Genomic DNA, 14915 nt, shown 5'->3' on the forward strand with positions numbered 1-14915 from the left:
GCAATTTGTTGAGGGAGGTTAATGGTGGCCCAAGGAATTTGGGGTGCACAAGGCCAACTTTTAGCCCAGATCAGAATCCAATGATTATAGGGTACGACCTTTAGATTGACACCCTCACCGGTCGAGTAACACTTGGCATTCTTGCACTTATGGCCCAACTTTGACGTACTGAAAGACTTCAAACCGGAACAGGACTTTGCACCAGACCACTCCTTCAATAGGATCACACACAGCCCTACAATTTGGAGCGCAATTACTTTGCGACCACAAGCTCTCATGTTCGAGACGTAGAGTTTTGCATCTTAGTCTCTAATCAGCTTTGGTTGAAAGGAGGAGTATTTAGCACACAACCTTGAGTCATGACTGGAGCCTAAAAATAAAGGTATATGTTGTGCTGGTCGTGATAAACATCTGCTTCCTGCAGACACAGCACGGCTTGAATTTCGTCATGTTTGGTCGTGTGGAGTGAGTAACCACGGTTTCTGGCACGTCTTTTGAAAGGTATTGTTAAAATGAGAAAGTTGCAAGCAAAGCTCTGGATCCACATTGATGATCTCAGAAAGAAAGGAATTAATATGCGGCTCTGCTTAGTCAATTCCTGGGTGGAATGGAGTCACAGCGGAGCCGCCAAGCGCCACCTTTTGGCACATGGAAGCATGAGACATTTTACATGGATTCGGCCCCTGGTTCTGAAGGCTCTGGAAAGCTAGCTTAACAACTACTACTTCCTGCCCTTTAATATACAGATCATGAAAACCAACCCCTAGAATAATGAGAAAGGAGGAGGAACAGACAATAACCTGAAGGTCTGGTCTGCTAACCTAGCACCCACACTGTGAAAAGTAATGGAGAGATGGAACAGAGCTGATGCTGAACAATTATGTGATTGGCCCAAAAACAGACTTGTAAGCATCTAAGAGCATACAGTTGGAGTGGTGTGGCGCAGCGGCCAGAGCAGCTGACTCCAGAGCACAGGGCTTATAGTTCGATCCCCAAACTCTGGGCAATAGCTCACTTAATCTCTCCGACAGCCCCCAACGCCTTGAGACCCTTAGGGGTGGTTTAGTTTGCGCTTAACAAATACCAGATTTATTTATTTAGTTACCATAAGGGAAAAATATGCTCTAGACCTAGTAAGTGAGCTCCTTGTAATTGCTCATTTTTAATAATTTTAATGTTATAGTCCAGGTTCTGTTGGTTGTTTTGATATAGGACATCCTGAATTGGTCTTTTGAAAACAAGGAGCCTGCTGAAATTTTCAACCGTTTGACTACTGACAACATCTGTCAAACTTGTGCTAAATGAAGCAGCAAGTGCCACTTTGCAGTGATTCTGAAGAGACAAGAGGGTAGGTCTCTAAAGCTAGAGTAGACGAACAATGCTTTTTGGAAGAGTTGGGCAGCCTTTAAGCCACAAGCGCAAAAACCTTATACTAGCCCTGAAAGGACCAGAAGGCTGTTCTGGTGGTTCCTCCAAAACTGTACTTTTCTCAGCTCTCACTGTTCTTAGATTAATTTTGTCTTTGTGTCATTACCTTCGTTTACCATTATTCAAATTACTCTGCACCAGATTACACTCTTTTCTATATCAACAAGCATATTACTAGATTATAAGGCATTGGTGTAATGTATCCTACCATTTATGGTTTAAATTTGTTTTTATTAAGTATATTGCAATCTTAAACAGTACGCCAACCTACAACCACCAGCCGGCGGGGAACGTCTTATTCAAAAGCAAACTTTATTGAAAGGGAAGGAAGCAAAGAGGAAGGAAAAGAAAGCAAAGAAAAGACTGAGATAGACAGAGGGTAGAGGACAGGTAACCACCCACGGCGTGTGACGTGACTCAGTAGGGGTCTAGGGCGGAGTGACCTTCTAGGGAAGCGCCAGGTCCGTTATGTGAGGTGTAGGGAATCGCAGGACTCGTAGGTAGCGAGGGCAGGTAAGTTCCACAAACTCTGAGGATAGATAAGCTACCGTGGACCCCTAAGTCTTATCGAATTTAGACAGTGTGTGATTGATCCCGGCTGTAATCCACTCCATCCCACAACCTCCTACAGTTTGTGTAGCCAATCTAACTTGGTCGGTAAAGTGGTCGTGCCCCATTGCGTCAGAAGAACCTGCTTGGCCGCCCCTAGTGATAAAGTGATCACCCTGCCCCCACAGGACCAGAGAGGGTATGTGAGGGGGTTGGGTAGCCCCAGCCCCAGCAAGATGTAACTAGGGAATCTAGTGAGTTCTGTCTGGTATACCTGATCGACTATGGGAAGGATAGTCTCACAGAATGTCTGTATCTTGAGCAATGCCATAAAATATGGGACAGTGTACCCTCTTGCCCGCAACTACATCAACAAAGGATGCTGCAGCTGGGGTTCCGTTTAGCAACCTTTACTGGGTGTAATTCCAATAGTGTGCAATTTTCAGGAGCATTTCCTTCCCTGAGGTGCTGCATGAGCATGCCCGGGCCCTGTGAATAATATCCCCCCACTCCTTGGGGGAGAACTCCCGACTCAGTACCGCGTCCCACCTGCACTGGGCCGGGGATTGGTCTGGGTTTCTGCCCTGTTGAGGAAGCCATAGATGTCTGACAGAAGGCGCTTGTTGGAGGTGCGAGTGATGTACCAAATCTCAAATTTGGTGAGGAGCCGACCAGCATGCGAAGGGACTTGGGGTTGTGTGACCCAGTGGCGCAGTGCCAAGTACTGCCAGTACGCGTCCTTTGGAGGTCCCATAATGAGCCACTAACCTGGGGAAGTCCTAATTCCCCGCTCGTCAAAAAGATCAACTATACGTTTGGCTCTTGCCATTTCAGGTAAGCGTTACCCTCTAGGGCGGAGGGAAATCTGGGTTCCCAATAAAAGGGGTCAAGGGTGAGATAGCGGAGGACAGCTGACACTTCTCCTGGACCCTGTCCTACACCTGCATGGTGGCTTGCAGGACTGGGGAGAGGTAGGCGCCCAGCGGCCGATGACGTCTGGGTAACCATGGGACCTTCCAAATGTGGATCCCTAGGACTCCCCTATCCATAAAACACCAGTGTTTGTCCGACTCTAGTTGATACCATTTAACCATCCATCGCAATTGCGCCGCTTTGTAGTAGCGCCTGAGATCCGGAACACCGAGGCCACCCTCTTCCTGCCTCAGATAAGTGGGGTGTCGAGCCATACGAGGTTTCCCCCCCACAAATAAAGCTGTTGGTGAGTTGCTGCATTTGAGCCAGCTTCGTGCGCGGCAGACATCGGGTGAGCGTCTGCATGAGATAAAGCAGACGGGGCAAAATCATCATTTTGATGGTTGCAATCTTGCCCAGTCAGGAGAGGGTGTGTTTCTCCAAACTGTTCAGCTCAAGACGCATTTTGCTCAGAGCCCCCATACAGTTCACCTGGGCAGTCTTCGTGGTGGTAGAGAAAATCCGGAGCTCTAGGTATGGGACATCCCCATGAAAATGGGAAGTGGAGCGATAATTGGTGTCCTACTATTCATTTAAAAAAAATGGAATGACGCTCTTATAAAATGTAATACATTTCTTTTTCAGTGGAACGTTAATATTTGCATATATTTATTGTAAGAAAATTTGCACACATGTACACAATGAATTTGTAAAATATTTCATACAACTATATTCTAACATGTTAAAAAACTGTTTATGTCAAACCTGGGGTGACGTGACCTTCGCTGTGAGTGTTCCAGCTTGAATATCAATCAGCCATGCATACTCAAGAGTATCAGTTCCAAGCGGAAGTCCTTCAGCAGAAAACATTGCATGTGCTCGTAACTGCAGACCAGAGAGGCTGATATGACCTTCGCGCAGAACTCCATCCACTGGTGGACGCTGTTTTGCATAAAACAAATTTAAATTACTCCAAATGTTCCTAAAGGGGAATGTCCCCTGAAATCACTAATTAGCATTAAACAAGATGTAGAGAAAAAACATGTGTAAACTGAGACCAGGAACCGTAAGAACACTATATTTAAAAAAGTACTGCTCATTGTGAAAATAAAAAAGTTTTCTACAGGATCACCTTCAAATCAGTTTTCTAAAACTACTGACTAGTTCTCAATGACCCTGCAGCCTTTTTTCTTTTAATTTTATAACTATAACTCAACACTCCACCATGCACTCCTTATACCCTTTCATATTACATCGCTTATACTCATAGCTTTTATAACAACTCTTATGACATCTCAAATCTCATCATTTTTTAGAACAAAGTGCATGGTAGAGTGGTGAGTTATTGTTGCATGGCTAGCGAACTGAAAACAGTCTGTATGGAGGAGTGTTAATTACAATAATAAGAAGGTTGTGCATAAATGATACATTTACAGTATAACTTAATTTTTGTGTACTTAAGTTTGGTTAGTATAGAAACAATAAAGTTTTCCTAAATATAACTGAGTTTTAACCTGTTTTTTTCTGAGAGACAGAGACAGAGAGAGAGAGAGAGAGAGAGACATACACACACACACACACGTATATAAAATTAACTGAGAAAACTACAGGTTAGAGGTACGCTACAGTTAGGATAAGATTTTGCACACACAAAACCATAGACATTCAGCAGTTAAAGTTATCTCAAGTAACTATAACTCACGACCGAAGGTAAACAACTTGCACCGCAGCTATGCATACTTTTCTCATCAATATTTTTATAGCAAATGTTGCAGTGATATTATCAATGATGTCATGGAAAATTTCATGACTGATGTAATGTGTGGGGTTATTAGCAGTGCATGACAAGGGCGCGAGTTATAGTTATACTTGAGAGAACTATAACTGCTGAATTTCTACGGTTTTGAGTGTTGAAAATCTGAACTCCAACTATAACGTACATGTAAACTTTGCTTTTTTCAGTGAATTTCCATGACTTATTTTCAATTTTATTTCCTAACTATAACATGTCTTGTCAGAAAAAATACTTTGCACCGTTAGACAAATCTTTACGAAATTTTCAAAACTAGTGTGCCAGAGAGTGCAGCTGCTGTCTGGAAGGTTTTGGGGCGATTCGTCAAGCTGGGGCAGAGAAAAATGGGGTTCCAAAACATGTTTCCCCCATGCAATTTCCCATAGGGATTTTAGACATGACTACAACCCGAACCCCTGAATGGAATTAAACCAAATTTGGCAGAAAGCTAGATCTTAGTCAAGAAAGAGAGCTTTTTTTAATTTGGTGTAAATCTTTTCAGTAGTTTTGGAGTTATTAAAGAAAAAAGATTTATGTATATCTAGGGACACGGATCAACTGCAGATCGAACGCGGTAGATCAGCGTATTCACAAGCCAGCAGCAATGCCATGATTGGCTGGCCGTAATGAGAGTTGAGTTGCATCTGTCATTTTGCATATCAGGATATGGTCCTAGGGGTCAAAATAAAACTTAAAATCAATAGAAAGGGTCAGAGGAGAGGTCACCTGACCCCACAGGAGTGATGGAAGGGTCTGCGAGGAACCCCTCCTGGGCAAGAAATTGCTCAAGAAAAATGTTGTAACACTCACGAGGATCCGCTGATGCACTCTGCTCGGCCCCGTGTGAATCTGCGACAAAAACCGCAGATTCGGAACAAAATAATTTTTTTTTAAAAAAATCCACTTACAAACTTACTTACACCCTCTCTCACACTTACACTCACACACCGGTACATATCCTCACACCCATAGTAAATCACACACACATACAGTTACTGATACATGTACTCTGAGACCCAGAGAGCCACTCACACAGCCACTCAAACACCCACTCATACACCCACTCACAGTCCCACAAAACCATTCATACACACACAGCAACTCACACACCCACACAGCCACTCAAACACCTGCAAAACCACTCACCCCAATCACATACTCATTCAGACCCATAAAACAACTTGCACACCCACTCACAGACCCACGCTGCAACTCACATATCCATAGAGCCATTCACACCCATAGTTACTCACACACCCATATAGTCACTGATATATCCACTCAGAGACCCACTCACACATCCATACCACTCACACACCCACTCACAGACTCACAGCCACTCAGTCTCTCTCACACGCTGATACACCTACTCACACGGCCATACATCCACTGACGCACCCTCTCACAGACCCAGAAAACCACTCACTCAAACAGCCAATCACACACTCACTCATATACCCCCTCACAAACTACAGACACACACACACCCTCACAGCAACTGTTTAAAAAAACTAGAAACTCATTGATTTTACACACATAAAACCATAGAAATTCAGCAGTTATAGTTATCTCAAGTAACTATAACTTGTGCCCTAAGGCAACTATAATTCACGCCTCCGCCATGCATACTTTTCTCATTAATAATTTACGGCAAATGTTGCAGTGATATTCTCAATGAGGTAATGGAAGATGTCATGAGTGATGTAATATGTGGGGTAATTAATGTATGGCGGAGGCTCGAGTTTTAGTTGCCTTAGGGCACCAGTTGTAGTTACTTGAGATAACTAGAACTGCTGAATTTTTATTGTTTTGTTTGTGTAAAATCTGAAACCAACTATTACGTCCCTGTAACCTTTGTTTTTTAGTGAATTTCTATGGGTTTTTTTCATGCTGGTTCATGCAGGCTCCCCTTTTGTACCACTTTGTTCACCATAAGTTGGCAGGATATGCTCAGACGTGAGTCCCTTGCTCACTTTGCCACTGGATTCAAGCAAGCTGGGCTGAAGACGGCTGAAATGCCAGAAACCGGTCCTCGGAAGCCTATTTCCTGTCCAGGGAAGGCATGGCTGGGCATTTCAGGCTGGACTGTTCCCATGAGGCACAGGGTCAGACTGATTTGCATATGGCATGTCTGAACTGGGGTGGCAGAGTGGGCTAAAGAAGGGTGATGGATTAAACCCAGATCTGTTGACTGGGTGTGAGTGTTTGATTGGTTCAGATGCTTTCCATCACCACCCCCTTTTGTACAGCTTTGTTCGCCATAAGTTGGCAGGGTATGCTCAGACGTGAGTCCCTTGCTCACTTTGCCACTGGATTCAAGCAAGCCTGGCTGAAGACGGCTGTAATGCCAGAAACCGGTCCTAGGAAGCTTGTTTCCGGTCCAGGGAAGGCATGGCTGGGCATTTCAGGCTGGACTGTTCCCATGAGGCACAGGGTCAGACTGATTTGCATATGGCCATGTCTGAACTGGAGTGGCAGAGTGGGCTAAAGAACGGTGATGGATTAAACCCAGATCTGTTGACTGGGTGTGAGTGTTTGATTGGTTCAGATTCTCCGTCCATCACCACCCCGTTTTGTACCGCTTGGTTCCTAATTATAACGTCCCTGGAACCTTTATTTTTTCTGTGAATTTCTACTTTTTTAAATGCTATTTCCTAACTATAACGTCCAGATGGGATAGTCTCACCCCAATGAGACCACCTGTACACGAGGAAAGTGACAATCTGTCTAGAAACCTTCAGATAATTAAGAGCCTTCTTCGCTGCGTTAGCCTCACTGGTCCGAGAGCTACGCAGTGCTTTGCTCTTGTATGTACAGTTTTGCATTGTCAAGTGTAGATTCTTAGGATAAGTTGACTTTAATAGTCACAGGTGTAAATTCACAGCAAAGATATATAAAGGTATATATATTTAGTTCAAACAAGTTATTTTGCCTAATAAATGCCATTTTTACAACGAGGCTGGTTATTTCTATTAAACAAAATGTGAATGGCTGTGTCAGGCCTAGGCCAATGCTCAAAGGGTAAACAACTCAAGCAGTCTGTGTAGCGAGGGGACATCTGACGTGAGACTGTCGGAGGTTTAGTTGTTCAATTGAGATGATGTGGGAAGTGTTTATGCCATGAGCCTGATGACTTCTGTGATTGAGACCATGGTTCTTCTAAGGAAATCACCACTTTTGGTTTTAAACCCAACATTTAGATGACTTTAATGGAACATTGTACCAACTGGAAGGACTCTATGGGGGCATGTGAGGGAGTACAAATGTGTAATATTAAAACCCAAACAAACTAATTTGAGACAAGTTTAATAATATCCAGTTGCAATATAAAAAGGGACAGTTGATAAGACTGCGCTGGTTTTCGAAATGGCCTATGATTGAGAGTGCTAGTGTGAGACACCTAATCAGCGTGATGGCATTTCAAGGCAGGAGAGTCAGGCCCAGTGAGATTGCACTGCAGTGTGTGAGATTGGCAGCATGAAACCGTGCTCTTTGGTGTTTCACCATCTCTAGGAGTGAGTTATGAGGATTTTCTCAGTCACCTGGACTCAATGAAAGGAATGTACTGGCGTAAAGCAGACTATTTTTCTTCACCTAACGGCATATAAATTGAGAGGTTTTATTTAATAATGATTGGCACTCACAAGTGTATCATTGTATTAACAATCCAATTGACAGGAAGTAGATTGATTTGCTAGGTCTGTTGTAAGCATGAGAGCTAGAGGTGGACTTTAACAATCATTGTGATTTGTTAGGGCGATTGTCGAGGAGACGTTTGAGACTGACACATTGGCCTGCTGCAGAATTCACCACATTTGGCTTTTAGACGTAATATTCTGAGGATTTCCATGAACATTGTACCAACTGGATATGTCAATGGCCAAAAATGCTAGCTGCACTGCTAAACATGTTTACAAATCATGCCTGTATCTGTGCTTGACCCAAAAAAGTGTAATCTTTGTTGTATCTCCATTCTCATATGTGATTTATTTGTAGGCGCTTAGAAAAATACAAAGTGGAACAGCCTTGGGTGTGATGTGACCTCTGCGTTCATCCAAACCTGCTCATTGGTAGAGGGTGAGGGGAGATGGCGCAGAGCAGGAGAGTTTGCCCGGGATAAACAGAGAGAGGAAGGGAGGGAGATACGCGCATACAGGGCTCTTCTCCTTCGTCCACAGCCCAGACTCAGCTGATTTAGCAGACCTTGCTTCGCTGGTTAATGTTACGGGGTTTCGACCGCACTGTTTACAAGATGTCTACAATTATTTATGCTGGTCATCCAAGACTTACATTTCAGAATTGTGCCATGGCAGAGTGCGAGTGAGAGTTTTTGCGTGAGTGTGTGTGAGAGTGTATGAGTGAGTGAGTGTGTATCAGTCAGTCACTCAGTCAAAGTGGGTGATTACAGAATAAAGACAACTGTTTACATATCTGTTTAAATTGTGATTACCCCCAGGACCTGGCCCACCTGGGGGTCTACTAAAAACAACCACACTTGTATTTTTTGTTTATTTTCTATTTTCCTGCAAATGCTTCGCAAACTTGCTGGAAAATTTTTTTTTAAAAGGTTTGGTCAATGGCAGGGTACATGTGGGACCCCACCATAAGCCCTAGGGGGTCCCACAGGTTCTAGCTTGCCCCCTTATGTTTTGCATTTTTTCCTGGGACTCAGTGGAGTCTGCATCTCAAGGTGGCTGCCACCACTTCCTGGTGGAAGTGGTGGCAGCCACTCAGACCTCATTTTGAGATCTGTCGGATTTGTAGAACATCTGTGTCCCTACATATACATTACACTTTTTTCTTTAATAACTCCAAAACTACTGGACCGATTTACACCAAATCACAAACAGATCTTTCAGGACCAGGATCCAGCTGTCTGCCAAATTTGGTGCAAATCCGTCCAGCGGTTTGGGCTGCCGTCATGTCAAAAATACCAAGGGGAAATTGCATTAGTAAAATACCTTTTGGGGACCACCCTTTTTCTCGGTGTTAGAAATGGGATCCCTGGCCGGCCAGGGCTTGCGCCAAGGTCAGTCAGAGATCACCACTCCCAAGTCAGGGCAAGGGGGTTACACGCCAAGATAACCCCTGCTCACCCTCTAGGTAGTGTGGCGCGAACAGCAAGGCTAATCTCGGAGGCTCTGTAGGTTAAGTATTTGCGCACGCACCCACCAGCAACAACATCCAGGGTCCCCCACAAAAGGAACTCCACACAAGGTATATATGAAAATAGTCTTTGTATTAAAAAGGACACATAGGAACACACACTTTACAAGGTGCCAGAGGCACGGGCAGGATTTACAAGGGACTATGTACAGGGCAGGGCCAAGGGACCACTGCTAGGAATATGCACTTGATGGAATGGCATTTTGAACATATAACAACTGGGAGCTTCACAGAATTAGCATTAGAACTCATTCTAACCAGCAGTACCTACATGAGGCATAGGACATTCAAGAGGGGAAAATTAGCAAAGTACGTAACTCATTTGAAGCACCTGCAGGGAAGAAACATAGAATAACTCTCAGGGAGCAAATTTAACATTGGCCAATACTTTCAACAGGCCAACTGGCCTCTCTGAGCTAAGGACACCCAATGTCTCAATGTCAGGACAGCTGACAAGTAGCCAGGGACGAACCTACACGTGGCAGCTGCCCACGAAGTGCTGGGCAGCTGAGGGCAAGGATGGGACCAACACGTTGGAGCCTCGCAGGCTCGGAATAAATGTACAATGATGGAGCCTCTCGGGCTCTAGGGCAAAGATGCTGGACTGAGGCTCGCAGGCTTGAACAATAGGCCAAGGGGGAGCCTCTCAGGCTCGAGGGACAATCAGGGCGGGGAGCCTCTCGGGCTCACGCAAGATGCGGGTGTCATCGTTGGAGTCCTTCCCGGACTCGAGAACAACAGGGAGGGGCCCTCGGGAACCTCGCCGGCACACAACACTCCCCCAGGTAGAGGAGCAACTTGGAGCCCGCCCGCACTCACCGAATGTCGGAGGCGGCGGCTCCTCGTGACTTTCAACTCCTCTCCGCTGGGCTCCTCGGCGTGGCGGTGGCAGGGCTCTCACTCGGCAGGCAGTGCCTGGTTGATCGGCCAGACGGTGGGGCTCCCAGGACTTACGGGTGCGCGTGGGGAAGCCCTCAGGGCCGGGCCAATCCCTGCGCGGCCCAGGAATGACGCGGTTGGAGTCCTGGCCGCCGGGACCAATGGGATTTCGGCAATGCTTTCCCCGGGGCCGCCAATAGCAGCGCGGCCCTGGATAGGGGGCAGGCGCAGCGCCTCTCCGGCTGACTCCAGGCTGCGGTGGTGACGAGAACAACCTCAGGGCAATGCCGGGTGGGCACCGGCGGGATAAAAAGGGTCCATAAGTCGAGGTGGGCACTTGATGGGGGTCCAAAGCAGAGCAGGGTCCCTGGGCAGGGTAGGGACGTTACGGTCGGCAAACAGCAGCGAAGGCAGCCGCGAGAGGGGAACTAAAGCGCTTCCCAAGCGCTAAACAGAAGGTAGAGCGCTTCCCAAGCGCTAGGCAGAAAGTAAAGCGCTTCCAGGCGCTAGGGTTTCAGAAAATAGAAGAGTCTTGGTAGAGTCCAGGACAGCAGAAGCTCAGGGGCTGGGCAGGGCTCAGGGAGGCAAGCCTTCCCCTGAGCGCAAGCAGCAGCACGCCCATGGTTGGATTCAAGTCAGAACAAGAACCTTTTCAGAGTGTCACAGCACCCTTTTTATACACAACATCCTTTGTCTAAGGGGGCAGGCAGGGGGAGAATCAGCTAGAACTGGTTATGGGGGATTCTTTTCACTGGCCAGGCTAGGGGCATCAGACGCACCCCAGGGGGTGGAGCCAGCATTGTGTGGGGAAAACCCAGCCTCATTCAGGACCCTCAAACCAGACAGTCAATCCACAAGCAGGCCAGGGCTCACTCCTCCCCTCATATCAGCATGCTAAACACTCCATTCACCACCGGGGCAGACCCTCCCAGACTCTTGGAGCCAGGCTCACCAGTCAGCCTCAGCCAATCACACGCCAGACACACATTACACAATTATGCCAACTTCTAAAAGTGGCGCTTCTGCACTAGACACAATCATACCGCATATACCGTAGCGCAGCCTTCAGTCTCACAAGTTCACACATACCAGACTCGACCCTGCACACCCTACGCATCTGGAACTACCAGGGACACATACTTTCCCCATGCATTCCTATGGAAGGGCAGGTCTCTCTCACCACACGCACTCAGAGTGGGAATCACCATCCCCAGGTTACGTATAACAAACAAAAACTTCAGGGGTGAGCCTGCCAGAAGGGCCAAGTCCAACACTCGGCCTCCCGCTTGACAAATCACCTTGAAACTTTCCCAATAGCAGCTGAAAGGATTTGCGTGCTAGTTCTGAAAATTCATAAAAATTGTTCAAAAAGCATCAAAGTTATTCACAAAAAAAAAAAACGCTTTGTTCCTGGAAACTAGATCCCAACTATAACTTCCTACTGGCGAAGGCCGGTAGGTAATGTATATATTTCTGAGAACTACCCTATCCTTTTGGACTTGTATAAAGGATTCTTGGTGGTAAGCCTTGTAGCTCGCTAATGAGCCTAAGGGAGCTAATCGCTACTGGGAAGTCTACTTTAATTAAAGATGGGAGAAGTGCAAAAGTTTAAATAAGGGTCACATATGTCTGATAAGGACTACCTTAAGATTTCAAATGGGGGCTCGGGGAATTGTGGGGTATTACCCTCTTTAGTCCCTCCATAACTCCTTATCCTGAATAGAGAGATATGTTGCCTGTTCTGCATATAGGCAGCAACTGCAGTTAGATGGAGGCATATAGATTTGCTAGCTAACCCTACCATTTGTAGGTGTGAGGTTACGTGGTTTTCGACTTCGCTTAGTATCTAGCCGCCATTTAGTATTTAACCGCCATTTTGTGTTGCCTCACTCAGGCAGCACGGCGGACGTGGTGAACGCAATGTTTTTGCTTTTTCAGCAGCTACGTGTCCTTCCGTTAAAGAGTAACTGCTGCCCGTGTTTATGAAACCGATGTCAGGGTCTCCCGAGTTTTGTAAATCCATGTCTAGACTTATTAATCCATGTCTTACTCCACTGTTTGGGTCCCACCATTCTTCTTGACTTTATCTTGTTTAACTGACCTTTGCTATTCTCTTCGCGTGTTCTCCTGTTACATAGACTGTCCTTTGAAGCATTCAAACATGTTCTACCACCTGCAAATTGAATTACGGGCACTAGTGTTGATTAACTTGAGGGGAGGAGAGCACACAGGGTCTGAAAGGAAGGTGTGTTTTAGACATTCGATAACTTGTTTTCAAACTATTCCTATTTGTCAGTTTTGTATGTTTTGGGAGTTGGCATTGTAAACCTGTATAGTATAATAGACTGTGCGCCACGGAATGAAGTGGCAGTCTCCTGATAACCTACCAGTTGGTGTACTTACAGGACCACTGTGCTTAGCTGCAGCTAATAAATCTGCTTTTCTACGCCTAGCAGAGTGTCACGTGTCTCTGTCTGCCAAAGCAGGTGAACCCGGAGATCTCAGGCGTGCCCTGCGCCGCCTGGCCCATAAGGTCAGGTTCTCCAGGTGGAGAAAGTGAGTAACTAGGTCTTGTACTGTAGGGTTTGAAGGATCAGATTAATTGGTGATGCAGTAATGCATGAATATTTTCCACTTTCCTGCCTAGCAAGTGTGGCATAGGGCGCCTAGCTTCTTTAATGATGCACATATTTTCCTGTGGTACTTGCCGGTACCCCAACTCTGGGACCTCAGATGCCAAACTGCAAGATTGAGCTGTGCAGGGTCCGGATATCTGATATGGCCATGAATGTATATGTCTGCAAGTCTGTTCTGAGAGGAAGCCTCTTGTGGGAGCAGATGAAGAGTTCCACTAGGGTGGAGAACCAGGGTTGCCTGGCTCAAGTTGGAGCAACTAGAATTAGAGTGAGCAATGTCTGCCGAGCTTCCTGATGACAAATGGAAGCAGCAGGGTAGGTAGATATGTATGCAAATATCCCTAACCTGTTTATCTACAGTGCATTCACCAGGGTCTGTGAGTGTGGGTATTTGGCGGCAAAGCTTGGGATATTATATATATATATATATATATATAAAAAAAAAATATATATATATATATATATATATATATATATATATATATATATAAAATATATATATATATATATATATATATATATATATAAATATATATATCTCCACCGTTTGAAGTATGTCTGCAGGATTAGGGGGTGGAGTTCCCACTCCTTGACTTCTTGATGCGGCCTGCTGAATATATCCACAAAGTTGCTGGCCACTCCTGGAAGATGTTCCAAAATTAGGTGAACCTTGTGGCAAATTGCCCAATGCCAGATGAGCGAATCAAGGTGAATGTGTGCCCCTTTGCTTCTGTATGTAATATGTTGCTGTCATGTTATCTGTTTTGATTAGAACCACTTTCTTCCAAATGATTTGGAGAAACGCTTTAAGAGTGAGTTGCAAAGCCAGACGCTCTAGAAAACTGATTTGACAAACAGAATGTTGTGTGCCACCCCCCTGTATTGTGTGGTGAGCTAAGTATACTATCCATCACAGAAGGGAGGGACCCATGGTAATAGTTACCTGTGGGACTGATCTGCAAAAGGTATGCCTGGAGCCATGTTGATGGGTGTCCAGCATTTTAGATAGTGGTGCGCTCTGGCTTAAACCAACACTAGATTTTCCCTCTGACCAGGAGTTTGTGACCACTGGGCTGCGAGTCACTCTAGCAAGGGACGCATGAGCAACTTTGCTTATGGGACTATTGTGATGCAAGATGCCATCATCCCCAGAATGTACGACTGGGCACTGGAATATAATGGTTTAGTTGGAAAAAAAGATAGTAGTTGCTGTAGGGTTTCTACCCAGCCAAGGATAGGCTGCAACTGGTAGGGCAGAAGATGGGGGTTTGTGACGTTTATGGTAAAACTCAGTGTGTGAAGCAAGGAGACTGTTGATCCAGTGGCAGCTCCTTCACTAAGGTGTAGGAGCGTCGCCCCACGTTTCTCTGCGCAATTAAAAACAAAATAATAAAATTATAATAACTTAATGTTATTATCATCTTATTTAAGATTTCTGGTTCAGTTGGTTGGGGTATGGGGTGGGCTGGGCTGTTTAGAGGCTGGGGAGGAGTTGTAGGCACTTCCTAAGTACGCATGACATTTTGGATGGCCGTATTGGGTAGGCCAAAATG

At 45.6% G+C, this 14915-nt stretch overlaps 1 protein-coding gene across 15 annotated transcripts in view; it reads right to left on the reverse strand.

Moving 5' to 3' along the window:
* BLTP1 (bridge-like lipid transfer protein family member 1) overlaps positions 1-14915 on the reverse strand; it is a 1831302-nt gene that overhangs the window by 1517028 nt on the left and 299359 nt on the right. For all 15 annotated transcript variants that reach the window (XM_086962202.1, XM_086962209.1, XM_086962198.1 and 12 more), the window contains one exon: positions 3655-3831. In XM_086962202.1, the coding sequence (XP_086818328.1) occupies positions 3655-3831 (177 nt within the window). The remainder of the gene's footprint in view (positions 1-3654; positions 3832-14915) is intronic.

Source organism: Lissotriton vulgaris, chromosome 3_1 (assembly GCF_964263255.1).
Source record: "Lissotriton vulgaris chromosome 3_1, aLisVul1.2, whole genome shotgun sequence".
Classification (NCBI taxonomy): Eukaryota; Metazoa; Chordata; class Amphibia; order Caudata; family Salamandridae; genus Lissotriton; species Lissotriton vulgaris.